Below are 27,520 nucleotides of genomic sequence, written 5' to 3'. Positions count from 1 at the left end.
GGAGGGTCTCCCCTGCTCAGGTACAAATCTTGAACAAAAGTAAGCTTTCTGCAAAGCGTGGTACATAATGCTTTTTGCAGCTGCTGGGACAGGGCATTGCCTAGCTGGGCGCATGCCGTCAGCTAGCGCTGCTCTCTACCCTTCAAGCGCTGCGATTCCCTGCCCTGCAGAACAGCCTCGCTGGCTCGAGCTCATAGCTGCACGGTGTTTGCTGCGAGCTGCCTCGTGGCTGGAGGAGCGGGAAGGCCGGTTTCCCGAGGACTGCCTCCTCGGGCCGCTTCATCTTCACGGGGTGCGAGCAGGCAGTGCCATTCAGCAGTCCTCTCTCGTGGCCAAGACAGGCTTGGGGGGAACTTCAGAGGAAAGGAATTGCAGGGCGGGTGCAGTTCCCACCTTGTGGTGGTTGTCTGCATAAGGCGGATGAAAATGGAGGAGAATGAAACCTTTGGGATGGGTAAAGCTGAGAATTGTGTTGCATAGTCTTAGCTAAACAGTTTCTAACCAAACTCTGATTTCAGTTAAGTGTTTTTTTCTCCTGTTTTTGCCACTTAGTGTTTATTTTTTCCAAAAATGACATTTTTAGCTTCAAGGGGTAGACTTGTTTCTGGTCAGAAGATAAGGTCTTAGATGACATAGCCTTTCTGTTATTCACTGAACTTTTTCTTTTTTTAGAGTGGTTTTGTCACATGGAGACTAATTACAGATAAGTCTTGGAACGTTCTTTCAAGAAACATGTCAGTGGTATGAGGCAAAGGGTTGTTGCTCAAAGCAAATAGCATGTAGGAATAGTTTAGATGTTACTGGGAATGAGTGAATTTGTGCAAATATGAATAGAAGGAGTGATATTGATCTGCTTTTCTGAGGAGACCCATTTATTAAGTTATTTGTAGTCTCTTGCACGTGTAGTCTTTTTGCTATGCACCATATGCAGACAAAACAGCACATAACTTGAAATGTTGTCCTAGTCTTCTAAATACAGCACTCAGGAGATCTCCATTAAATTTAAAACTCGTGAAAGGAGACTCTACACTTTCACTACTGTTAATCATTATGCTGTCTATTTAATGTTTTGACAGCCTCTGTGTGTCTTCTCATTTAACATGCTGGGAGACAGACTGGCAGCAGCAGTAAGCTGAAACCAGGTTCTATTCAGAATGGGTTTCATCATTGTAAAAGGAGAATTTTTTTTAAAGTAGAGACATGTGCGTGTTCTAATTTAAAATCAGTTACATGTCTGTCAAAATAGGATCACGCATTCCATTTGCTCTGTGGTTGTAACTGTCTGAAGTCTGATGATGGGCCTGGTTTCAGCTTTGTGGTGTGGTGGAACAGAGGGGAAAAAACTGTTCCTGCTAGTATTTCAGTGCTTTTATTCTGTTAGTGGTGAGAAGTATGACCTTCATTAACGTCAGCTGATAGTTAATTTAACTAACATGTTAGTTATTTTAGTGTTTGCAATCTGCAAAACATAACAGCGTGGTAGTAAAGTTTCAGGCACGCTTGTCTCGTTTGCTACCATTAAACCTGAAATGTATTACTCATGGCACGAGCATGTGGAGAATGTATTAATAGCTATTGCTCGGCTATCAAGTACGGGATCATCAGAAAATAGAACTGGGCTGGTGAGACTGTCTACGTATTGTTTACAAGGTATTTCGGATCTGGGCAATATTTACTTGCGAGCCTGGGTCGCGCTGGCAGTCTGGTGCGCCGCGGACGCCGCAGCAGCAGGAGCCGCGCGTGGGGCTGGCGCGGCGTCGGGCCCGGCCCAGCGGCCTCCACGTGCGGCAGCCTCGGGGCTGGGGGCCGCCCGGGTCTTCTGAGGAGTTATGAAGTCTGAAGAAGATCCTGAGGATGGAGAAAACATACTTGGGGAATCCAAGCTAAGTGAAGGATGGAGCAGAATGAATTCAGGGCAGTAGAGAGACCGAATTCCTTCAAGCAGCCTGGGACTCTGCCTCCGCGCTTGCTTCGTGAACCTCGGCGGCCTGTATCCTGGGGCGAGAGAGTGATTGCTCTTGGCAGGCAGAAGCTGCAAGCTCTATGATGAGTTGTTGGTTTTCTCGTGCAGCTAAGGACACAGTAGGTATCTTGCACCTCATGTCAATGGCGATGGTTTACAACAGCAAAAATGCTCGAATTTTGTAACTGTTTTGCAGCTTATGCTTTTTAATTAGCATGATTTATGTCTGTCTTCGTTAAGAACTTTTCCTGCAGGGATTTTTCTTTAAATGTAAATAAAAAGTGAAATGCTCAAGAGAATATTTGATTTAGTACATAGTAGGAAACTGATACAATTTCTGTATAATTGTTATAACCAAATAAAAAAATGTAAATATAGTAAGATGATAGCAGTTAAAAAAAAATGCAGTGTTCTTAGAAGATTCACAAAATGGGAATAAAGAAGGTATGGTAAAAGGGTTTTAATGTTTGAATTTGTTCATGCTAATGGTATAAACTGCAAGTTTTTAAATTTCTCAGTTTCATAGAGTTGCTAACATGCATGACTGCCTTTCCACTAAGGATGTTAAATGTGCCCTATTCAAAGGAGTTTAGAGGGGGCAAGCTGTTTCTCTGTGTAGTTTCTAAGTTATTCTTTAAAAAACAACAACAACAACAAATAAGGTAGTGAATAGCTGAGGAAACTGGCCAAGCTTCAGAGGAGCGGTGCTCTCCTCCCTGGCAATGCACGCAGCTTTTTTGTGAGAAACGACCAGGTCTACCTGCAGTGCCACCGCTGTGACTTCGTTATCCCGACGAGGCTGCCTTGGCTTCATGGCAGCGAATGGTTTAATTGGCTGACAATCAGTAATGCACTCGGGCAAATCAGCACTAGTGGGCATAATTGCAAAACCACCTATTTTTATTACTTTGTGTCGCTCTTAGCAAGTATTCTACGGAATAGTTATTTCTAATACTTCATGATTACCTTAATCTTTTAATTCATGGGAACAGGGAATAAAGATAACTATGCTTACAACTGTGTTAAACAGGTCATTCTACAGATGCAGACTGGTGTGGTGTGTGTGTCGGGGATTTTTGTTTTGCTTTTTTAAATATAACTGGCAAACTCTGGCTCCAAGGGCAAGCTGAGCCCTTGCTTGTGAGCAGCATTGAATTCTGGCCACTTTGGGAAGCAGCTACCTAGAGATGGAGCTCTCCACCGTGGATTCTCTAGACCTTATATTAAATCATGAAAACTCTCAGTGTAGTTCTGTCTTGAAAGAATATAACCTTGTTTTTTAACATAGGTTTTGTTTTTTATCTGCTACTGCTGCTCTTGGTTTCATGGAAAGTTTTATTAAAACTTTCCTATCATGGGTTTGGCACTTTAAAGTGGGGGAAGAAGATATTATGATAAATCAAAAATAAACTATTGCATTAATAGACTGCTTTCTCACTTAACTAGTAACCAAAAAAAATTTGTGGTTGGCTGATTTATTTTGGAAATTACTGTGTTTACCAATTTTAATGTCCTTTATTAAGTGAGGCAAGGATCTTTCAGTCATAGTGACAAGTAACTTAGTGCAGCTATAACTTGCTTATCGGTCACTTTTCAGTGAATTATGTAGACTGCTCTCAGTACATATAGTTAAACTAGAATCTAATACTCCTTTATAAGCCTTTTTCTTTTGTCAGAAGCTTCTCAAATAGTGCGTCATCAGTGTCTTCAGCTTGTCCATGAAGATCATGTCACACAACAATTTCCTGAAAAGTAAAAGCAGTTTGGAAAGGATAGGTTTGGCCATATATGGAACAAGCTTAGGTTTTTGGGGGTAGAATGCTTGGTGTGTGGCTTTAAATAACAAATTTGAATTAAAAAGGAATAAGTGAGGGGTGACTAATGTCTGAGTTTGGGTGAGTGTGTGGTGATCTATTTATAACTGACTTCTGCTTTCTTTGCAAAGTCTACATAGCTTTGATAATTGCAGACCATTTGCAGCTATAAACTTTCTTATACAGCTCAATAGACTTTTTACCTCTTGAATGTCACACTTGATCAGCTAAAACTTTGACACTTTCAACAGTCCAAAATAGTCAAAAGTTCAGGATTTATGGTGCTAGTTTGAATCTGTTTTTAAGAACAGCCAAATTCAGCGTGTTGAATGAGTGATGAAGTTTCTGTATTGATGTTGTGTGTACGTAAGCCGTCCATGGGCAGTGAGGCTTCGTCATTTAGGCATTCTGCTGTGTGCAGTGCACGTACCCAACTGTGCTCCGGTGTTGTACCGGATCTGCTTCTGTCTCCAGCTGTATGTTGTTGCCTATATATCTTCCTTTATATACGACTGCAGGTGGATCGGTTCAACGAGCTGGTTCCATGAGAAGTTTTTTGGATTAGTTTTCTTATGGATTAGCTGCTTGTGCCGCTGTGGCATGAGTCTGTTTGCTGACTCTAACGCAAGCGAAGTGGGAGAGTGTGGCTGGGAAGTGGGGACTGCTTCTCCTGGCAGTAGCCTGCAGTTCCGTGGGGGCAGAGGTGGCATCAAGCTCTGCTCCCTTAGCAGTGGCTGGGAGAGGAGGTTTTGTGAAGAGCAGTTTGCATGAGTTGGAAAGACAGAAAGAGGCTCTGTGCTCTTTGTTTTTCTGGTGTTCTCTTATCAGTTTAGTTTTGGAATGGACATCAAAACCAAAAGTTTTCAGTAAAGCTGGGAGGTCCAACTTTTTTAATAAATGTGAGCTTGGTTTAGAGAGGATTATATTTATATACTTTGCATGTGGCTGACTGCCAGATTCAGGAAAACTGAAGTCTACCGCTGATTGCATGCATCTCATAATTGTTGTCATCATCAAATATCGCATAAGGCTTACTCGTATCCATTGAGTTCTCCCCTGTCACCTTTACTTTACAGGGGAATATATGTATACATACACACACATATAGGTGAATATGTATAGATGGAAAAATTCTAGCAGCTTTGTTTGCTCACTTACGAAAGAATTTTTAAATGAATGTTGAAAATGGTGAAAAGCCTCTTTTGAAAATGATTTAGATTGAAAATTGTGAGCAGTACTATTCTTGGCTCAGTTACTTGCACTTCCTTGCTTCTTTCTGTTATGTCTTGTTTAGCCTGTAAGGCTTGAGACTGGGACAAATACTTAATATACAGAAATGATATACTTTGTTATGATTTTCTTTAGACTATCATGATTTAAAAGACTGATAAAGATGAACACCCCCCCCCCCCCCGATTTAATATAGTTAATGGAGTTAAATGCCTTGCTGTTGAGAGAAAAGAACTGATGTGCATTCCCTAAAGGCCATGAGAGTAGGAAGAGATGTAGCTTTTTTCAAATATACAAGAAGCACTGCAAAGAGAGAGGAAGTAATTTCTTAACATACATAGTGGAGATGTTAAGAAGCAATAACCAGTTCAGGCACTAAGAAAAAAAGTCTCAAATATGAAGCACTGAGCTGCAGTTCTCCTTGGACAACTCGGCCTCTCCATCAGTAGAGCTTTTAAGTTGGACAAATATCTCTATAACTATGCACAGATATTGCTAGTCTTGTATGGAGCTCCCTGCTTACGTGACCTTGTGAAGTCTTCTAGACACATTATTGTCATGGTTTTGCGATATTAGAAGTCGCCCTGCTCTAAAGGTGTATGTGTACAAATACATGTGATATCTCTTCTCTCCTTGTAAAGTCTTTAGTTTATCACAGCCCTGTGTAGCAGTTCTTTCCTTTGCCAGTTGACCACTGTGGGGAAAGACTTATTTTGGTCAGGATGGAAGAATCCATGATGGGAGACTAGAAGGCGAAGATCCAGTGGAAAAGTAGCTCTTCTGGAGGCCTCGCATGGCAGATAAATAGTTTGTGGTTGCATTATGGGGTCAGAAGGGGATGACTAAAGACCACTTGATATGAGAAAGTGTCTGAAAGCTTAATTTGAGTTTGCTTTAGAGCAAACAAGGAAATCATCACTTGTGTGCAGCTTGAGGTTTACTTTTTCTTGTTCTGCCTTGTTCTGTCCAAAACTAAACAAAGCAGTTTTAGACCCAAATGGTCTGCTTTAGGAACTGAGTGACTTAACCAGGCTGCGTGGAGCAGGGTACATCCAACGCTAATGGCCTGACTGAAATACTATAGTGTTGTATGTAAATAACTCTAAACACTGTAAAAGCTACAACTTAATTTGTAAACCAAGATTTTTTTTTCCCCTGGAAATAGCACATAATTTGGCCTTTTATTGAAGCTGCTTTGGTAGGTTTATACAGTACCATAAGCTCACTAATTTTTCTAATTATGTCTTATACAGCTGAATACAGACTGGAACAAGTATGATGACAGGTTAATGAAAGCAGCTGAAAGGGGCGATGTGGAAAAGGTTTCATCAATCCTTGCCAAAAAAGGAGTCAGCCCTACTAAACTGGATGTGGAAGGGAGATCTGCGTAAGTAACTCCCAGTAATCCAATAATGGATGTTGGGGAAGCTAGTGGAAGTTGTTCAAGTCCTAAATCTGGCTGCTTGAAAAACTATTTTTGTATAAATCTTTGTAATACTGTGGTGGATTGTAGCCTCATCTAAACCAATCTTATGGAAGCTTTTAATCAGCAATTGCACATGGAAAAGCACATTGCTTCTACAGTGTAGTGAAAGAAGCAGAGAAGGGAGAAAACCTGTTTGAACAGAAATTTGAACTAATGGTTTATCATGTGGCTGTAGGATGGGTTTAGCAGTGAAGACTGACTTTAAGCATGTGATCTAGCCAGGTTTGGTAGAGATGTGTGGCTACATTCCCCATCTTTTTCTATGCGTAGGTGATTTATTAATGTAAATCAATGGGGGCTGTCCCAAATAAGAGGCAGAAGAGTTTCCGAGAGTTGCCATTTTGTTCAATTATTTAAAGCTTTCTGAAATTGTGTGTTGTCAATTTGTAGTTTTGTATATGTTTGTTGTTTTAAGAACAATCAAACTACATTTTTTTTCTTTCTTTTTTTAAATAAAAAAGGACTGTAGGCAGTGTTTTTTAGATACTGATTGAGCTGGTCTTTGCTTAAAATTAACTTCCTCAAGATTACAGACAAATAATTTAGCTCAGCCATAATTTGAAGAAGTGTCCATAAGTTTTGAATGGAGTGCTATTAGAAGTACCAGGTGTAATGTGAGCTATGAGGAAAGCTAATTTTTTAACCTCCTAAACTTTTGGTTTCTGAGACTATATTACATTAGAGATGCTGTTTATTCGTTAGTAAAATGGACTTTTGAGCTATTAGCTTGTACCCTGCCTTTCTTTTAGTCTCTTCCACAGTGCAGTCCTATGTTCTGAGAGGTATTTTGAATTGGCGCATATGGGATGGTGCATGTGTCTTACAAACTGCTGTTTTCCTAGCTGATTTACATTTTTAGTATTGAGGATCTTCTCTTAATTTTTGTAAATCCAGAGCTAGCTTGTCATGAGGTAGATGTTTTAAAACTTGGTGTCGTGTTACTTTTCTGCTTCTTGACTGGTTATGAGCAATTTGTTTAACACATCCCGACTCTGAGTACCGACAGATACTGCTGATAATGAACCATCATGGTAGCTTCTTTGCACTGAGCATCTTCATCAAGCTTGTGTTAACATCCACCTCTGATTGTATCTAGTCCTTGGATGACTTACTGATTAAAAATGTTGTTGGTGTCCATCAGTAACCTCAGGATGACTGGAACAGAAAATAAAGATGGAATTAGTAGCCTTAATGAAAGGGGCACAAAGAAGAAACTGCTTTTCTTTTTTCTTCCCTTTCTTACTCTAGAAGTTAATCATCTATACTATAGAGATTCTGAAAATGTTCATATTGACCCTTCCTCCTCACTCAATTTCTGAAAGGTATGCTTGCAAAAAAAGACTGTCAGAATTCCAGATAGCTAGAATGTCAAATTTTGATAAAGAATCTTCACTTTTAGTATTTAAATACTTGCTCTTGCTCAATTTGAATGTGAAAGAAAAATGGAAAGTGTATTGGTATTCTACTTGATTCACTGATTAAAGGTAAATGACGACTACTTTAAAAAGTCCTCTTGTTCCTCAAAGTAAAATCTGCAGAACTCTTAACTAGATTTGGACAGTGTACAAAGCTGAATTTGTACTGTATGATGCTTTCAGTATTCAATGTTTTGCTTTGACTTTCCTGCTTAATGTTATTACCTTTTTGTCCTGTGTATAAAACAGTTATGCTTAAGCAAGGTGTTTCCTATTTTTTAGATTCCATGTTGTAGCGTCAAAGGGAAATCTGGATTGCTTGAATACTATTCTTATTCATGGAGTTGATATCACAGCCACCGATGCTGCAGGTATGCTTCCTCGAAGTTCAAAGTGGAACTTTCAAAAGTTCTCAGCTTGGTTTTTGTTTGCGGTAGGATTAAGCCAAGGTGTAGGATAGATGTTCATCACCTCTGTAGAGTTTTCTGTGCTTGCTATAAAACTGATTTTTACCTGTGTGACTTGTGGCTCAGTTTAGAGGAAACTGGTCATGTCCTGTTATATGGGTTCATGAATGCTTCTCACTCAGGTCCAGCAGAACTTGTTAATTTTGGCTCTGTGCAGTCTACTCCAGTCTCACTGGTGAGATCTGTTCTCTGGTTAAGGATAACAAGATAAGAACTGTTTTAAATGAATTTGTGTTTAAATATCAAGTGCATTTCATGGATACTTGTAGTGTGCATAGTGAGAATTTGATTTAAATGACCTGGCAAGTGTTTGTGCCTCTGTACTGAGCCCTCAACTTCTGTGTACCTCTGTGCTACCTTTTGCTTTACCTGTATGAGATCAGCTTTTGTGTGAAGGTGTTAAGCAAAAATAGCACCCAGTTTAACTCTTCCATAAGATTGTGCTACCTCATTATTTAACATAGTTAAAGTATATTTTATTTCTAAGATCATTACAGAAATAATCTAGGCTCTTTTTACTTGCCAGATTTTTTTTGTAACTCATGTGGAGTCACTTGCAGTATTTTGAGATTAATTTCACTGTACTTGAATTTGAATCCTCAGTTGCAGTTTTTCTAAATTAAGAAAGAAGATTGTTTAGCAAAGGGAATGAAGTATATATGAGATAGATGGCTTAGTTATAATACTGGCTGAATTGCAAAAAAAAAAAAAAAAAAAAAAAATTAAAACTATGTACATGTTGACCTAAACTGCCTCTTGTCCTGAAATCACTGCCTCTAAAGGCAATTACGTGACTCAATGTTTCCCTACATCCAGCACATGATAACCAGTAATGAGGCATATGGAATTATGGAGGAGGCAGAGTTTGGGTTCAGATGAAATAAACTCTTTGTAAAGCCTTCAGTGAAAGACAGATTCACTTCTTATGAGTCAGTGTTATTTGATTAGTAATAGACTTTTTGAGAAACAACGTAAGCATTTGAATTTGTGTGCGGTATTTCAGATGCATATACAAAATAGGTCCTGAATTTGATGTTGCTCTCCTTATAGGTCGAAACGCGTTGCACCTAGCTGCAAAATATGGACATGCTTTATGTTTGCAGAAATTATTGCAGGTACTGAAAAATGTAACTTTTTACTCATAGAAGAAGAAAAAGGAGTTCTTAAATATACTTGTTTGATGTTGAAGTAGTCTACTTTCTTTAAACGATTGCTTTCTTAAAAAAAACAGTCATGGGGAAAATACCTTTTCACATAAAATAAGTTGTGGCTGAAAGAGTGCTAAAATTAAGAAAATAAACATCTCTATCTTTTCACGCAGACAATTAAATTTTAGTTTAAACGTGGTAAAAGGAAATGGAGTCAGGTCTTTTAAAGATTAGTGTTTCTTTTCTAAATATATGGGTATTCAGAAGCAATAGGACTGAAAGATTTGCTGCAGAATAGTGTTTTCTTCCACAGATGGGCAATTATGTCCAGTAATCTTTCATTAATGAAACAATATTGGATTGTATATTGGGGGGGGTGGGCAGGCCTCCACTAGACTAGCTGCATGTTGCAGTTGTAGGAACCCCATTGATTTGTGGAAGGCTTCTGAGGTCACATTGATGTTTATTCCTGGTCAGTCTGTGCCCATTTGGACCTTTGCCAAGCTAAAAGATGCTTTTAAATGTATCTCTTTTGGTGATGCCTATGTCTGCATGCTGACACAAATGGTGCATTTTCTGTAAAATGCCAGAACTAGTAGTGATAATTGTACCAGAGGAGTAAAAACTAATAGCAGAGAGTCCTAGCTGTAGTGCACAAACACTTGGAAGTTTTAGAGGAAATCGTGTGTGATTGCAAATTTTTTTGCAGTCTTAATTTACTTCTAAAACTCTTCTGAGCAGTGTTTGAAGTACTAGAATGGATGCACCCTTAGTCCTTTTCCTGTATGTCAGTATACTTGAGAACTATAAAAGCACTTTTTTATTAAACGACTAAGTAAAACCCCAAGTGATTTAATGTTTTATAAATGCAATTTCAATCCTAACTGAAGCTGAATTGCTTATTTTAATAGTACAATTGTCCAACTGAAAATGTGGATCTTCAAGGAAGAACTGCTCTCCATGATGCAGGTAAAGGCTTTGCTTTTCTGGTAACTGCGGAATGAAATCCACTAACAAATCTGTATGCTGCCTTAATTGTCTTTAGGAAAAGACTTAGCAGAGGTTATAAGTGGGCATAGTGTGGTTCTGGGCATAGTGTGGTTCTGGGCATAGCGATATAGGCAATGTCTTAAAGTCCTGACCAGTGGTGCTTTTTTGTGCTTTTGAGAGTCATAGAGCCTTGCCATGCTTTCTTTTACTTTCATGTACTGTATCCTTGTGAAATGCATGTACCCAAGGAGGCGTTTGGGGTTTCAAGGAGCACTGTTCAGCGATATAACTTGCTCCTTTCTCTTCTTCTCTTGCAAGCTATGTCAGACTGCTCCTCCAGTATACAGCTACTGTGTGACCATGGGGCCTCCGTGAATGCGAAAGATGGAGTAAGTTGCTACTTAAATCTCTCTCCCATATGAGTGCCACTAGAGTTCTTGTGCTTTCTCTGCTTTCTCTCCCTTTCCTTACTTCTTTCCCCCTTTCCTGTCTTTAGGATGGGAGGACACCATTAGTGCTGGCCACTCAGATGTGTCATCCTACAATTTGTCAGCTTCTAATAGACAGAGGAGCAGAGGTTAATGCCAAGGACAAACAAAACAGGTAATGCATGCAGTGTGGTCAGAATGTCTACTGACTTTTTCAAAGTAGAAAGCTGTCCTTGGTTTTCAATAAATAGGTTAAAACTCAGCTGAAAAGAATCCTAAACTCTGACTTAATCCAGAGGTAGATGTGCCAATTCAATAATGCAAATAAACTTGGCCTTTTTAATTGCTTGTTCTTGCATCTAAAATATGTGTTGACTTGTGTTGACTTGTGTGAAAGTATTGCATGTTGCTGGCTGCAGAGAAACAGAAGTTGCTTGTGCTAAAGGTTCATCTCTCCTCTCCTCTTCTCTTGCTCCAGCTGCACCTTGCACCCTTTATCATGATCCATTTTACCTATTGATTCCAAAAGTGGTACTCTGTCAAGAAGTGCCCAAGTCCCATTGGGGTTCCTAAGGAAACATTTTGGAGCATTTAGGTCCCTTTTCTGTACATGCAGGTCTATGCATAACTCTTTCTCCTCCCAGTTATTTGCCTCAGTGGGCGTGAGGCCTCTCTTGGTCAGGGCGCAGGCGCTTGCATGGCGTTTGCTGGAACTGGCAGGTGTTCCTCTGGAAGGGATTGCCAGGGCTTCCAAACACCCGCTCAAACTTTGTCCAAACTTTCTTTCATCCTGGGTTTGTTGTTCCTGTTTAAATAGAGAGTGAGCCAAAAATCATGTGAGTTCTCAAAATACAGGGTGGCTCTCAAAGGCAGCAGATTCATCCTCACTGCAGGAAAGCAATGCTATTGGAGTGGGCTTTTGTTTGTTTCTTTTTATAAAAATATTTAAAGTTGACTACATGACTTAAAACTTTCTTTCCTCTCCTGATAGAGGAAAGAACTTTTTTTGATTGAAGTTTCTATAATTAAACATAAGGTGTGTGTGAAGGATTATTCCTATAACTCTTTGTTCCATTGTGAACGTGAGATCTGGGAGTCTCTGAACGCAATCTTTCTCCCCCTTCCAGGACTGCCTTAATGTTAGGCTGTGAATATGGCTGCAGGGATGCAGTAGAAGTTTTGCTCAAAAATGGTGCGGATGTTAGTTTGGCTGATGGCCTTGGTCATGACTGTGCTTACTATGCCAGAATTGGTGACAATATTGACATTTTGGCTTTAATAAAAGCTGCCGTTGAGGATTCCAGCAAAGGTATGAAGAACACTGCTGTAACTGGTTGCTATTATTCTGTCTCTTGAATTGTGCATCTTCTCGCTGTGTTAGGTCTTCAGAAACCTGTTCTTTGGAGGGCAGCGCTAATTCTTTAAACAAAAAGCTGCCTGTCTGGGAGGAAAGATGTTTTTTTAAAAGCTAATCCATGCTGTGATGTCGTGAGGTACAGGGTTTTAATCTTTCTGAACCTGGCACTGTGGTATTGCTCATGGGAGTTTCACCTTGGACTTGTAAATGTTGTTTTTCCAGTTAATCAAACCAGCAAATATCTATTTCTTGAAGTATCTTCTCAAGATAAAAACTTAAGTAAAATGGCTGGGTATGCATTGCATGAATCTGAATGAAATGCACTTTAAATTCCCAATTTTTGATTCCTTTTTCAGCAAGGGATATCGTGAAGAAAGGGCAACCTGAACAAAAGGTGAGGCTTTTTATAGTATATATCTGTAACCTTATCTTCTGAGAAGATACGAGGGGGCATGTAGCATTAATGAAGTTTTTCTGCTGTAGCATTATTCCTTCCTCTTATTTGTGGGGGTGGCAGGGGAAGAAACAAGGCACAGAATGGATAGGGGTGTTTGAGCCTGACATTCTGGCCGGTGTTTATGTTCAGTAACTTCTCCGTTGTCCACTGCTGGATGTGAGCTGTTGCTGAAGGAGGAGCTGGTTTTGCATGTTACTGCTTCTTCAAAAGCTGGTTGTTCTGCAAAGCAGCTTGGGACACCTCATGTTTTAAAAATGGGTGTGGAATGAAATTGTGCAGTCTCTAACTGTCCTAGCAACGTTTTCTAAGCTTTTTTAATTGCAATGTTCAGTATATATTGCACAGGAAAAGATTTTAGGAGTTATGGTGTAAATTTTACTGCAATTTCTGTCTTTGCTGCTGTGAAGTAAATAGCTGTGGTAGCTGGCCTGTAAAGGTAATTAATGAGTGGAGTTGCCATGCTGAAGCTACTCATGCATGTATGCATCTTTTTTCTTCCAATTTTAGTGCCTCATTTGGTAGAGGACAGTGTCATAATTATGAACTACTTTGAGGCTTCATAATTTTAAGATTCATAATCCTGCCTGATGCTGCCCAGCAGGCCTGTTACTTTAATTTATGCTACATGTTTATACTGCATGTCAAACAAAATACTGTGTGCTTCTGGAGCATAAATAGTGGCTTCTTTCCACATCTAYATATTGAAATACAACTCCTAAATTCTGAGGCATGATTCTCAGGTCTGTTAAAGCTGCTCAGGGAGGCTTTGGAGGGACTCTTGGTACAAGGGTAATGCCACGGTTGTATGAACCTGAGAGAGGTGGGCTGTAAGCTGCTTACCCCGACCACTGAAACAAAGCGYGCAGCTGGTACTGCTGAGAGGCCGGTTAGGATTATGCTGTGGGGCAAAGCTGGCTCAGTATCTTTGAATTCTTGACTTCACATGTAGCTGAGAAGGTTCCTTCTGTAGTCAGATGGTATGTGCATTTCTGTTTGAATACACTTTGATATGTGTGTCTGAGATCCGACAGGCATCCTGTTTTCTGTCTGGATGAGATCATGAGAGATCTAATTCGTAAGGAGAAACAGATCTAGCAAAATTTGAATGTTTAGTAGTATTGCCCCCCAGTGGAAGCAGGAATCAAAGCTGGAGCAGCCTGCTGTCCCAGAAAGGGATTTCTTCAGAATGCAACAGACACATAGGTTAATGTTTTAATGTTGCAATAACAGGTTACTAACATGTCACAAAAATGGAATCGGCTGCATGTGCAGGAGGAGGAGGTGAATGTCAGAGTGTATCGGAAAGAGCATAATGCTCAGGTAAACTAGAAGACTTTCTATGACTTATGTATTCCTATATGTGTAATGAACCAGACACATTCCTATCTGCATAATGAACCAGACGTGTTAAAGACAAGATGTGCTTGTAAGTAACCATTAGCAATTCCATTAAGACAGGTCATATATATTGTTGTTTAATTAAAATTTAATTGTCCGAGTATGCAATGCAGTAATTCCACAGATAAACTGTAGACCTTTTCAGGGGGAAAAAACCTGTTTGTGTGTGTAATAAATAGCTGCAAGTCTCTTGGTGTCTTGGCCCTTCCCATCTTTTAACCCTTTGTCCACGATGTTCATGTGCAGTACCTCAGCCCTTGGTCCTGGAATGAGAAATTATAAGGTCCCAAAACAGCAAGACTTAACATTCTTTTGAGAATGTTCCTGATGTGTATTTAAATGTCTTACTAAAAATGATTTGCATCATAATTATGTTACCTGTTATTATCTCATCTAGTTACTGTGTCATTAGTTTCTGAGAAGATAGATAGCTTTTTAAACTATAGGAAACAAGCCCCTGAGAAGTTTAGGCTGTTTTGCAATATTTTGTAATAAAAGGATAAAGATCTCCAAATGCAACTTCTCTGGTTTGAGCTCAAGTATTTATCACAGTTAAGGAAGTGATCTAATCTGGCAGAGTTTAAACAGGCTTTGTTTGGGTGTAAGCACTGGACTGATTGAAGGTACAAAGACCTGTTATTTTCTTATGCTGTGTTTAATATATGTTACTAGGGTGATACCGGTGGCTGTTGGAACAGTTGGTCCATTTAAAGGTGGTTGTGCTTCACGCTCGTGAGGAGACATTTTCTTGTTACATCTTTGACTGGCAGCTGGGTTTCAGACACTGTTTTAACATCAGTTATTTTTACATGTTGACAGATGGCAGATGAGCAGCCTCTTAACTGCTGTTAGCATGAAACTAGAATAAGATTGCCTTTTAAACCTCTGTACATTTATCCAAGAATGAGCTTCCTAAAGATGGAAAACTTGAAGAAACTTAGGCTTATTTGTAAACATTCAAAAGGAAATGGACCTAAAATAAGTCCTACAAAATGATTATGGGACTTGTTAATCAAGGTTTGGTGTCTTTTAATGACTGTTAAAATTATTGGTTCAGATTCTTTAGTTTTCCTTATGTATTTTTTTTTCTTCTAGGAACTAGAATTAGAAAATCAAGACTTGAAAGATCGAATGAGAGAAGTGCAAGAGGAGCAAAGGATGCTGTTGGATAGAATCAATGGGCTACAGCTGCAGCTGAATGAGGTAAAACTATGTTGGAATAACCTGACTTGGAAGCTGTGATAACCACCTGACATGCGTAGTGAAGACTCCTTAAAGTGGAAAGGAAAACTCATATAAGTAGTGTGGTCTTCACTGCTTTCCTGTAAATTATTTCTATTATGTATCACTGTCATCTTCTCTGCAAAGGAAGACAACATTTGGTCTTGTAGTGATACTTAAAATGTGATGAGACTTGTTACAACTTCTTAAATCTGAGTAACAGCGTTTATGGCTCTACTTCATAATGTAATCATGATATGTTTTGGTATATTATAATTCAGAGAGCAAACTTACTCTGAACAATTAAATGTAGGTGTTGTAAGTCAGTATGTATGATGATCAATGCTTATTTTTTCCAGCTATTACTATAAGTAGAAATATATAAAGAACTCTTCAACTGGCAAAAATAGGAAAAAGGATTTCCAGTACAGAATCTGTCACCCTATACTGAAAGTCAGTCTTCTGAAATGTTCTCTGTATTTGGAGCACTGAAGATGCCCAGTATAATTTAGGAGAAAAATCAAAACAGGATTTTTTTCATGCTTTCTGGAGGCTCACATTTTTTCCTGCACTTCATTTCTGCAGGAGATGCATTTAAAAAAAAAAAAAGAAAAGAAAAGAAACTTTCCCTACGTGGAGCACAGAAATAAAACCAATGTGTCTTCACATAAACTTTGTCCTGGAAGGTCAGATTGTCTTGAGCATTGCCTTTAAAGCAAACAAACAAAAAACTTAACATTCATTTTCCAAAAATCGACAAGTTTCTACTGAAAAACTCCTTTTCTTCCTCAGTGGTGTATGATCTAGATAATTAAGATGTTCCCATTTCTTAATATACACTTCAAGAGACATTGTTCTGTCAAACATCCTTAACTTCTATTTCTTTTTTCCTTTCCAGATGTTAGATGGTAAATGGAAGGGGAAAAGTATATTGGAAGCATGTAGCATTATAAACTGGGGTAGATGCATCAGCTAATAAGCTGTATATAAGCCCCTTCAAAAACACTATTGAAAAATGATTTCTGGGGGGGATTTTTTTTGTTATTTTTGCAGGAGCAAATGTTTGCAGATGATCTTGAAAATGAGGTAGGATATACCACTTTTAAGTGTAATAAAACTGTAAAACTCTGAAATGGGGGAAATGGTTATTGTGCTTAAGTTACAGTATTTAAACTATAGAGAAAAGTTACCCATAAATGCTAAATGAACTATCTAGTGATACGTATTTGGTTTATACAGCTGTACGGCATTTGTTACTACAAACAGTGATGTATGTAGTCCCTATGGCACCTTTAAACAAACTTAATATAGGAGTATCTCTTTAAGTAGTGACTTCCAGTAATGCAAAACTAAAATGCGAATGTGAGGTTGGTGCATATTCCCATGACTCTGTTCGTTCTTCTAGAAAAACTTTAAAATTGAGAAATTAGTGGTTCTTTCAGTATTGACATTGGTTGAGGTTCTCTAAACTTTTCTTTTAAATAAGTTGCTTGACATCTTAAATCTGGCTATTTTTGTGGCTTTGGCTTTTTGACACTTCTGCTCTCTTTCAGAAAGATGAGTTGAAGAAAATCCTAACTACCAAGGAAAAACAGCAGGAAGAAAGCTTAAGAACTATTGAAGCTCTGAAAGCTAAACTCAAATATTACGAAGTATGTCAATTGATTTGAAATGTAATATGGTTACCATCTACTGTAGTGTAAATACTGAAGCAATTTTAGTTTAAATTGCTGAAAGTCTTAAATAGCTCTCCTGTTGTAAAGGCCTTTCCTGCTCTTTAATCCATAGTTAAATACAGCATGAAATTTTGAAATAAACTTTCAGCTATACTTCTACATTTTCTGCCTTTTGCTTTCAGGTTGACTTTGTGGGGTCTGGAAGTAATTTTGGTAATAGTAAGTATATTTAATTCTTCTAACATTGCGTCATGCATAACAAGTTATAATACACAGATGAAACCTCTGTTGTCTTTTCCTTTCGGTCATCTTAACTATAGCGAGACTTAACGTGTATTCACGCCTCAAACCTCAAAGCAGTCAGCTGGCCTGGTTGTGTTTGTACTTGAGTGCTCGGGCACTGTTGATCTGTCTCACTTAGGAGTGACTGATATTGTGAAATCCACATTGTAACTCTCCTGTGTCCTCTAATAATGTGAAAAACAATCTGAGCAAGATCTGTGATCCAAGCTGAATCCTTCCATTTCCATTCTTCGTATCTTAAAAACACTCATTCCAGCTCAAGTCTTGTATTCTGACTGCTCATTCCTCCTGATAGACAGGAAAACTATGGTCACTGTGAAACTCTAGCGTAGGCAGATTTGAGCATCACTTCAAATGCAAAACCTTGGCTTTTGTTTGTATTAGAAGTGATTCCATTTCCACAAACTGAAGCTCTGTATGTCCAACTTGGTTACAGACCGGTCTTGCACTTATGTAACTTAGTGTTATTTAGCCTGCCCTGAGCCGTTGTTTGCTGCCTGTCAGAACAGGTCACTTATTTGGAGAGCTTTTTCCGGGTGTGTTCATGTGCTGCCGTGCAGCTAAATCAAGGTGGCTTCCATACTGTTTGGCAGAACTGTATCTAGCCCATGATGTTAGGGGCATCTCTTCCTTCAGGGGGATTTTGTACAGGCTTCGCTGTATGACTGCACTAAAGGGCCGTTGTCTTGATATCAAGTACTTAAACACCAAGCTGCTACCTAGTACAGTTCCATTGAAGAGAATAGGATTAGGAAGGAAAAACAGTTCTTGTGTTTGTTTTGCTATTTTTAAACAAAGACTAAATGTTGTTTGCTTTGTGAAAATCTAGGAAAAGAAGAATTACTACTTAAGGAAGGTCAAATGTTTGCTATGGAATCACAGGTAATAAATATTTACCACCTAGAGAATTATGATAGTTATGACATATATGCTTGGGAAAGCTGTATTTACTTACATATATGTATATTAAACATTGCTTTTGAATACAAAATCTGTAAATACTTGCCTCACAACATTTATTTTGTAATTGTTGGTGCCCTCTAGAGTCACTTATGTGGCATTGCTTTAAATGCTGTGAACTTGTTGCTGTCACGCACTGAATAGTCTGTAATGACCATTCTTAAAACTGAATCAACAGGCTGCTGGACTAAAAGTCAGTTTAGAATACAGTCAGTTGTTCTTCTACATTTTCTTCTTCCCTTAAATTCAGATAAGATTCAGAAAACTTTAGTTTCCTGTCAGTTAAATAATTTTCTGTCAATTTTGTTTTGCTGATACCTAGCCACACTTTTAAACCCCAACTTGGTTATTTATGAGGTCCAGCATGTTTTTACAGTGAGACGTATATGACAGGGATTAGTCCTAACTAATAAATTGTTCTGATATTTGAGTCTCATCTGTTGTGCTTCCAGATGTTTGGCCAGAAATAAATCTGCAGATCTTATGCTTTTTGTTTTTTGCCAAGTAATTTTTACTGAAATATAAATTTTGATTTGGTTAACTTCTGCCACTTAAAGGAGAGAAAACCTATTCTTGTTTTTCTGTTAAATATCTGAGTTCTTCAGGTAACACAGAAAATGCAGAAGTCCATTTTTTTTTTTGCTATGTTTTACATGACATTATCCAAACAGACTTAGGATTTTTTTAATTGAAGCATGGAGTGAGTTGATGTGTTGTAAAGAAAGGATCCTGTCCCAAGCAGGAGTTAAGCGGCTTTGAGTTGGTCATGTCAGAGTTGCTGCTTTTTGGTCTGAGGAACATAAGATCACCAAAGCAAGTCTGCATTGTGTAATTACCCTCATACTTKGTAGCGAAGTAGCCTTTTGTCCAGTTAAAGACCCCAGGGGAGGAGGGGTGGGGCAAAACTTTTTTGAGGTATATTTTACTGGACAGTAAATAGATGACTTCTCTTTAGAGAGAAGGTTCTGTTAATCATGATATACTTAGTCAGTTCTGTTTCCTTTAAAGATATTTTCATACAATTGGGGGAGTCTGATGATTAAGAAACAATAATGTAGAACTGTAATCAAAATAACTTTATCTGTTAAAAGCTGAAATATGTTCTGTAATATGGGCAAGAATAGATTAATTAACCTGAAATCTTTCAGGGAGATGAGTTTTATGCTCATATCGGTATAAATTTAAGGTAATTGTGTGTATATATATGATATGGCAGGTGAATTGGCAAACTTCTAAAAAACATTTCTATTTCTGTGCCAATTTATCTTCAGTCCAGGTCTATGCTGAGACCCCTGGAGCTATCCCTGCCTAACCAATCAGCCAGTTCAGAGAAGGAAACGTTAAAGAGAGAGCTCAACAACATGAGAACCTGCTATGGTGCAGCAAAAGAAGAAATTAGCAAACTACAGAGAGAACTGTCTCACAAGGTATCTGAATGTAAAGCTTTGGCATCGGAGTGTGAAAGAACCAAGGAGGAATCTGATGGACAGATAAAACAGCTGGAAGATGCTTTAAAAGATGTACAGAAGAGAATGTTTGACTCAGAAAGCAAAGTTAAGCAAATGCAGACCCACTTTCTTGCTCTTAAAGATCACCTGACTAATGAAGCTGCTTCAGGAAGCAGTAAGCTAACAGAGGAGCTGAAGGATCAGTTGAAAGAAATGAAAACAAAGTATGAAGGAGCCTCTGCTGAAGTGGGTAAACTGAGGAACCAGATTAAGCAGAATGAATTGTTAGTGGCAGAATTTAAGACAGATGAAGGAAGGCTGGTGGAAGAGAATAAAAGGTTGCAGAAGGAACTCGTTAAGTTGGAGATGGAGCGAGATAAAGGGGAAAGAAACATCATAGAGTTAAAAGAGCAGCTCAAAGAAACAGCAGAGAAGTTAGCCCACTCCATAACTGCAGAGAAATTTGAAAACATGAAGGGGTTGTTATCAAATGAAGTGAATGAGAAAGCGAAGAAGTTAGTAGAGATGGAAGGAGAACGTGAAAAACTGCAGGAAGAGGTTTGGCTTTTAAAGAGGGAATCTGAGAGTCAGAAAGCTGAACTTGCTCATCATGTAAAGCCAGAAGAACATGAACAAATGAGGAGTGGATTTGAGCAAAAAACTGAGGAACTTGGGAAAACTATTTCTGAATTATTACAGAAGAATCAGACTTTGCAGAAGGAAGTTGAAAGAGTTCAAATGGATAACAAGATGCTTAAGCAGCAAATCCAAATGCTAAAAACTGAAATTAAAAGCCAGAATGTGCCTTTAAAAATTCATGAAGAATTAAAAAAAACAGGTGAACTGACCATTGGTGATCTGACCAAAAAGCTTTCTGAAATAACAAAGAAGTACAATGAAAGCAAGGCAGAAGCTGAAAAGTTGCTGGCAGAGAAGAACAACTTAAGTGAGAACTTAAGCCACTTCCAAGCTGTGTACCTGTCCCCAGAGCAGCACAAAAAAGAAGTAGAAGCTTTAAAAGCTAGTGGTATTGAGCTTGAAAAGCAGCTTGCTGCGCTTCATAAAAAATATGATGATGAGCAAGCAAAAATGTGCAAATTAGTGTCTGAAAACACAGTCATAAGAGAAACTCTCAGGGATCAGTATGTGTTGGTTACAACGCACGAAGAGATTAAAACAGTCTTGAATAACACACTAGAAAAGACTAATACAGAGCTGTCAGATCTGAAGGGAAAAACTGAAGAGATAAAGCAAGAATTCATGAAGGTAAATGAAGAAAATGCAACTTTGAAAAACAAGGTGAAACTCTTGCAGAATCAACTACAAACTGACTATATAAGTTTAAAAGATCATGAGTCTAAAGTGACTGCTTTAAATAAAAGCATGCAAGAACTTCAGGAAAATAACATTGAAATTATGGCTGGCTATAAAAGGGGTCAAGAAGAAATTTTGCAGTTACATGCAGAAATTGAAGCCCAAAAGAAGGAACTTGACACAATTCAAGAATGCATTAAGTCCAAATATGCACCAGTTCTCTCCTTTAAAGAGAGAGAACAAAGCTTTGAAGCCACAGTGAAAGAACTAAAAGAGCAGTTGTTAGAACAAACGCAGAGGTGCAGAGAAAGTGAGGAAGAAAGCAAGAAATGTAAACAGGAAAATGAAAAGCTCAAAAATGGTGTTTTGTCCATCCAAAATGACTTGCAACAGAACTACATCCTTGCTGAGAAATCCCATGAAATGGAAAAAATGTTCATAAACAAACTGGAAGAGTTGAATAAGCAATTGAGAGAACTACTGCAGAAGTACACAGGCAAAAAAGAAGAGAACGATGAGCTGCAGGAGAGCGCGAAGCAGGCCCTAACTGTGCAGGCTCATATGGGTCAGTATCTTCCAGTGGAACAATTTGAAGCCTTGAAGAAGGCTCTTGGTAACACTATAGAGGATCTAAAGGAAGCCCTCAGAAGTAAGAAGGAATGTTACGATAAAGAGACACTAAAAGTAGGAGAATTACAACAGGAATTGTCAGATCTAAAAAGTTCTTCAGTACCTTTGGCAGAGTATATGCAAATGAAGGAAATGCTAGAACAAGAAATCGTAACAGTCAAAAACAGCTTAGAAGAGAAGGAAGAAGAAAACTGCATTAAAAATGAGGAAATCCTGAAGCTGCAGTCTGAGATTGAGCATACTCGGCAAGCTTTAACAGAGCTGGAGAGCAAAGAAGTAATTGACATATCAGAATACAAATCCATGAAAAGTAATCTGGAGGCCCAAATTAATAGCATAGCTGAAAACTTGTTCAGTGTGAATAAAAAATATGAGGAAGCATGTGAAGAGGCTTTGCAAGCTAAAAAGAGTGAGCTTTCTTTAAAAGATGAAAAGGAATTGCTTCAGTTACGGAGCTGCAGCATTGAGCAAGAAATTAAAGACCAGAAAGAAAGGTGTGACAAATCATTGACAACAATTATTGACCTGCAGAAAAGAATACAGGAATCTGCAAAGCAGGTGGAAGCCAAGGATAACAAGGTAGGAAGCGTCAGACAGTTAATGCTCCTAATGTTCTCAGTTTAGCTCTAAGGAACTAGATTTTCGAATATAGCTACTCTAGATATTCAAGAATGACTTTGTACTGAGCATTAGGTAGCTAAGACTGGGCCAAATTTGCAAATCTGAAGTCTTGTTTTTGGTAGCATTATACTAAACTTTCTTAATTCTTCATCTATGTCGGGCATATGTTGTAAGTAAACTCAACCTTTTAAAACTTCACTGTGAGTTTATCAGATTTTTTTGTACATGTAAGCTGATTATTGCATCAATTAGGTGACTTGCATGTTTCCAGTTTATAGCTTGATTTTTCCATCTGTTGATATGTTATTTTAGCAATTTCTGTGCAAAAGACGTTGCCAGCCTGACATCAGGAAGATGAAGTAAATCATGAATTTGTGACCAATATGGCTTTGAAATGCCTAAGTGTGCTAATTAATGATCTTAAATAGGTCTGGTTCATTTTAGCAGATTCAGTTAGTACAAAGATGGTTTCTTACAATAAAATCTAGGATTAACAAACAGTGCTAACTTGATTCTGGAAGATTTTAACTTTATATAAAATACAGTTCAAGAATATTCCTGTTAAATGTATGCTGACCATGTTTCTCCTTCAGATACCTACATTTGTGTAGATTGGAGCCATATTTGTTTAATTTCTCTAGCTTGTTTTTTGACCATTCAGTGTCCTCTTTGGAAATGAGAATATCTTTAGACTACAAGTCATTTGGGTGTCTGGCAGACTGAAGTCCATACCTTATGGATTTCAATGCTAGGAAGCAGAGCGTGAACCAATGATAGCTTGTCATGAAAATGAGGTTGTCCTTGCACAGTCTCTTAGCTAGTGTGATTGGTATGCAGTAACAAATACCCCTCAATGTTTGCCAATCTTCGTTAGACTTTAAAAACGTCAGGAATATTGCTTTTCAGTAAGTGAGACATCCCTAACTAAGGTTTTTGTGTTCTTTTAAAGATAACAGAACTGCTTAATGATGTAGAGCGATTAAAACAAGCTCTTAATGGCTTGTCTCAGCTTACTTACACCAGTGGGATTCCCTCAAAAAGACAGAACCAACAAGTTGAAATGCTCCAGAACCAAGTGCAAATGCTTCAGCAACAGCTAGCTGTAAGTAATTATGCAAGACATTGCTCTGAAATGCAGTAACATTGCTTACAATGATTCTTTTTTAAAGAGGGAAGTATCTATGTGGTCATTAGAGCACTGGAGTTGATTGTGGGCCTGAACTCTGAAGACAAGTAGAGTACTAATGTGCTGCGCCCCCACCCCTGATTCAGTGTATTGGCGGTGACTTCTGCACATAAGAGTTGCAGTGTTTGGGAACTTCTCCAAATGAAGTGGGCACAGAAACAATTTATCTGGAGAGAACTTGTGCTTACTAGGTGTGCTGTGACAGTTAATGTAAAGACCATTTCTGTGTGCAAGTTCCACAGTAACATTTCTTACAAAAACACCAACCGTGTCTCTTCTCGCCTTGACGAGAAGAGAGGTCGTCCTTTCTTAAAGGATTTGATGACTCTGCATTCCCTTGTCCGCAAAGAGCATGCAGTATAATGCTTATCATGAAGTAGTCACAGTAGAGGGAATACTTTATGGTAGGAGCTGTGGTTTTGTGTTCAGACATGGATATTAGTGGCCTTGTGACTTGAATAAAGCTTCTCATAATTAAGCTATGTATGTAAGCAAAGTTATGTATTTGTAAATCTGTACAAAACTAGGATATATCCTTAATAGTGTTTGCAAGGTTGACCTTATAAGGTGAAGCATACTTAAATTGGGGGATTTTAAACGGATACCACATGCTCTTGATGAAGCAGGCTTTTGATCATAGCACCTGGACTGACACTGAATCAGCCTGTCTGAATAGCCTTGTTTTCAGCAAAACTGGTCTGCTGCCAGTAAGCAATAAAAGTGAAGGGGTGACTTTTCTTCTTGGTTAATGGAGGGGTTATAGCAAAATTTAACCTTGAAATTCTGGTTTTGCTAGTCTAAAATACATGCACAAAACCAAACATGCAAAGCTGGAGTTATGCAGGGATTAATGTTCAAAATTTTAATTTAATCTCCTCTCTCTATCTTGGTTTTTATAGGATGCTAAAAGGCAGCACCAAGAAGTAATTTCAGTTTATCGGACACATCTTCTTAGTGCCGTGCAGGTATGTTAGTCTGTCATTGCCTGAATGTAGAGATTCTGAAGGCACTGGTTTCTGTTTTACTGGAAGATCTCAAATAGACTTGAACCTAGAATCAAGTATCTGTTTTCAAGTTGAGAGTTTTGGAATGAACTGATCCATCAAAAAAGCAAAAGTATAAGAATGGTGTGTTTATTGTTCCATCTCCTTATTACCATCCGTATACAGTATAACTATATATAACAGTTCCATCTCCTTATTACCATCCGTATACAGTATAACTATATATAACAGTTGCTTATTCTGCAGGTGATGGTGTCAGGTGATGTGTTGTCAATTCTGCATCATCTCAAATAATGCTGGATAGAAGCCAAGTGAATGTTGGAAACTTTTAATACAGCCTTAACCCAGTGGCTCTCATTAAACAAAACTGAATAACTCATTTTGAAATTTTATGATTTCAGATACTTAAGCACAAAAAACAGGGACCACTGTTACAGCAGCAAGCTGTAGAGTCAAGAGGATATGAACAGTAATTATTTCCCAAATAATGTTTTCAAATAGGAAACTCAGTGTGCCATTGAGATGGACACTTCTTTATCTCATGAGAAAGCAACAGAGGATTCCACAAGTATTTCAGATTTGTCTAGAGTGGTGAAATAACAGAAATGAGTTAATACTTTTGGGCAGTTCTGGAGAATCTTCTAACATTAGCTGTGAATGGTGATACTTATGGGCCTTTTCTTTCTTTCTTTTTAACTGAAGTGTTTGTTTGCTCTAGGGTCACATGGATGAAGATGTCCAAGCTGCTTTACTACAGATCATTCGAATGAGACAGGGACTTGTTTGCTGATGTGCTTAGTGCCATGTCTCTTGAGGGCTGCTGCATCTTGTAGGAGTGCTGTGATTACGGTAGTGATAACCTTCATGAGATTTATATTAACATAACTGCAGTTGGAACCCCCCAAAAGTTACTCCAAATATGAAACAATTTATGAAGCTGAAATACTTTCTTGTAAAGCAGTAGAACAGGACTATGAAGCTTGATCTGAAACTTATTTCAGTAGATTAATAAATGATGTAGAACCTACTTAACAATTGGTTTACAAGTCAAAATGATGACATAGTAGTTAAATTATTTCAATGTCGGATTGACCACTTCATAAGACAAGGCCTATACCCAGAAATTCTAGTTCATCCTATAACTTGAACTCTTATGGTATGATTGAAAATAAACTACGTTCAAATGAGCTTGGCTGAAGTATTGTAGCTGTTTAATTCTCTTAATCATTTTAAAAAAATGTGGCTATCCTGTTTGTCACTTAAGTTGATCAAGACATTACTATGTGCTTAGGTCAGCTGCAAAGCAAGATGGAAGGTGTTTAGTTGTATGTTGTAACTTGGCTGGCCAAGTTACAGACTTTTAGTAACTTAAGATGTAGTGCCTTTGCCTTTTACAAGACTTAAATCAGGGTTTCTGTCAAAACACTAATTTTTTATCTCCACCTTCCCTGGAAGATTTTTCATGACTGTTTGATAATGTTGATTACTGTAGGTTCTAAAAGTAGGACTATTGCATTTAGATTGAAATGCTGTTCTGCTTTTGTATAGTTTCATTCTTCATTAGGCATAATATGGGTGTAGACTGAGCATCTCATTAAACTGTACATTAGATAATTCAGATACTTGATTTTAAAACAATTTCTTACAGAAGCTTAAGGTATTTTCCTTTTAAATGTAAATTATGTACTATAATCCAATTATTTATGGGGAAAGCTGCAAATAGTAAGATTAATAAAATGCAAATTTTAATTTGCTTGGAATCTACCTATTAAAGAAGACAGGGCTTCATTTTTAAGTGAAGGTGCAATAATTCCAAAGGATGATGTATCTGAAGTATGTTTTATGAAAGAAAATACAACGTTTTGGATTATTAGGCTCATTTGTCAATAATTCTTTTCCTCTGTGTTGCTGTTTTAATAGAATAAACATTGTAAGTGCTATCAATAGTACTGTTATCTTCAGACAATTTGCTTGAAAGTATTTATATGTAACTAGTGAGTAGGAACCTGGCATCCTATGGACAAAAGATAAACTTCCTCTTCCATGCTCCTGAGAAATAAGGACAACTTAAGTCAAGGTTCTGAGGTATCTGCTTGCTTATGTGGTCTTAATGCAAACCCAAGAAACTGTACCGTACAGGCTTAGGTCTCTCTGTCTCTCACTTTTTTTTTAGTAGTGTTATTTGCTTCCTTTTGTGCCCCCTCTTTTGGGCACTGTCATGGCATAGAATGGAAATGACAACTGCCACAGGGAAGAGGATGCAGACATAATGATGAATGTGCAGGACAGTTTTTATATAAATATATTTAATATATTTACTAAATATATCTGTAGTACAACAGATCTACTGCTGCTTTCCTTTAATTTCTTAGAGGATTATTACAGAAGGCATCTCAATCTATATACAGTAGTTTTTAGCCAAATTCTTTTCCGATTGCATTACTTGAAGCTCTTATTGGAGAGAAACTGATTGTTTTGATATACTAACTCTGGCATATTTTGATATTGTATGTTTCCTTATTGAGGGAGCTCTATGTAATTTTTTAAACTTCTGCTGTATTGCCTACCAATAAAGTGTTTTCTTCTTTTTTGTATTGTAGTGGTCAATTCTGTAAAAGATAAAGGAGTATAAATAGTTGGCAAAATAGTATGAGTAGTGAAGGATGTTGAACTCACTTGAATGCTCTTGAATGCCAGGTAACACAGGTTTACTTTTTAGATGTCTACTAAGATTAGTAGTTCTTCCGTCTACTTGCAGAGTTCGTAGTTAGTAAAGTTTTAATGGTATTAATTGAGAATCAAATATAGAGAACTTAAAGCTTCTATCAATTGACTTTTTAGAGTAAATCTACTCTGGCCACTTCCACACCAAACAGGGTATGCTGTCTGTTATGTCAGTCATCAGGATTTGGAGGTGAGACAGTGAAGTTTTTGTATTTGATTAAAAATGCGTTCATGTGACATCCTACACTGCTACCTGACTTCTTGGAGTAACTAAACAATC

At 38.0% G+C, this 27,520-nt stretch overlaps 1 protein-coding gene across 1 annotated transcript; it reads left to right on the top strand.

The window, feature by feature from the left end:
* Positions 1-6,287: 6,287 nt before the first annotated feature.
* Positions 6,288-27,104, top strand: UACA (uveal autoantigen with coiled-coil domains and ankyrin repeats). Its single transcript, XM_026060792.1, has 17 exons — positions 6,288-6,394; positions 8,191-8,279; positions 9,426-9,490; positions 10,435-10,492; positions 10,832-10,902; positions 11,010-11,116; positions 12,069-12,250; positions 12,655-12,692; positions 13,986-14,075; positions 15,249-15,356; positions 16,928-17,026; positions 17,233-17,269; positions 18,183-18,235; positions 19,585-22,284; positions 23,276-23,428; positions 24,412-24,477; positions 25,235-27,104. Exons 1-17 carry the CDS (start codon positions 6,297-6,299, stop codon positions 25,304-25,306), a joined length of 4,086 nt encoding a protein of 1,361 aa, XP_025916577.1. The 5' UTR covers positions 6,288-6,296; the 3' UTR covers positions 25,307-27,104.
* Positions 27,105-27,520: the final 416 nt, after the last annotated feature.

Source organism: Apteryx rowi, unplaced genomic scaffold, assembly GCF_003343035.1.
Source record: "Apteryx rowi isolate R43461 unplaced genomic scaffold, aptRow1 scaffold_170, whole genome shotgun sequence".
Taxonomy (NCBI): Eukaryota; Metazoa; Chordata; class Aves; order Apterygiformes; family Apterygidae; genus Apteryx; species Apteryx rowi.
This window is presented reverse-complemented; position numbering and strand designations above follow the sequence as displayed.

Excerpts from the sequence above, each read along its gene's own strand:
- UACA (XM_026060792.1), top strand. The coding sequence starts at position 6,297 with ATGAAAGCAGCTGAAAGGGGCGATGTGGAAAAGGTTTCATCAATCCTT. Across the intron at positions 12,251-12,654 it reads CGTTGAGGATTCCAGCAAAG|CAAGGGATATCGTGAAGAAA; the intron begins GTATGAAGAACA and ends TTCCTTTTTCAG. Across the intron at positions 23,429-24,411 it reads TGCTTCAGCAACAGCTAGCT|GATGCTAAAAGGCAGCACCA; the intron begins GTAAGTAATTAT and ends TGGTTTTTATAG.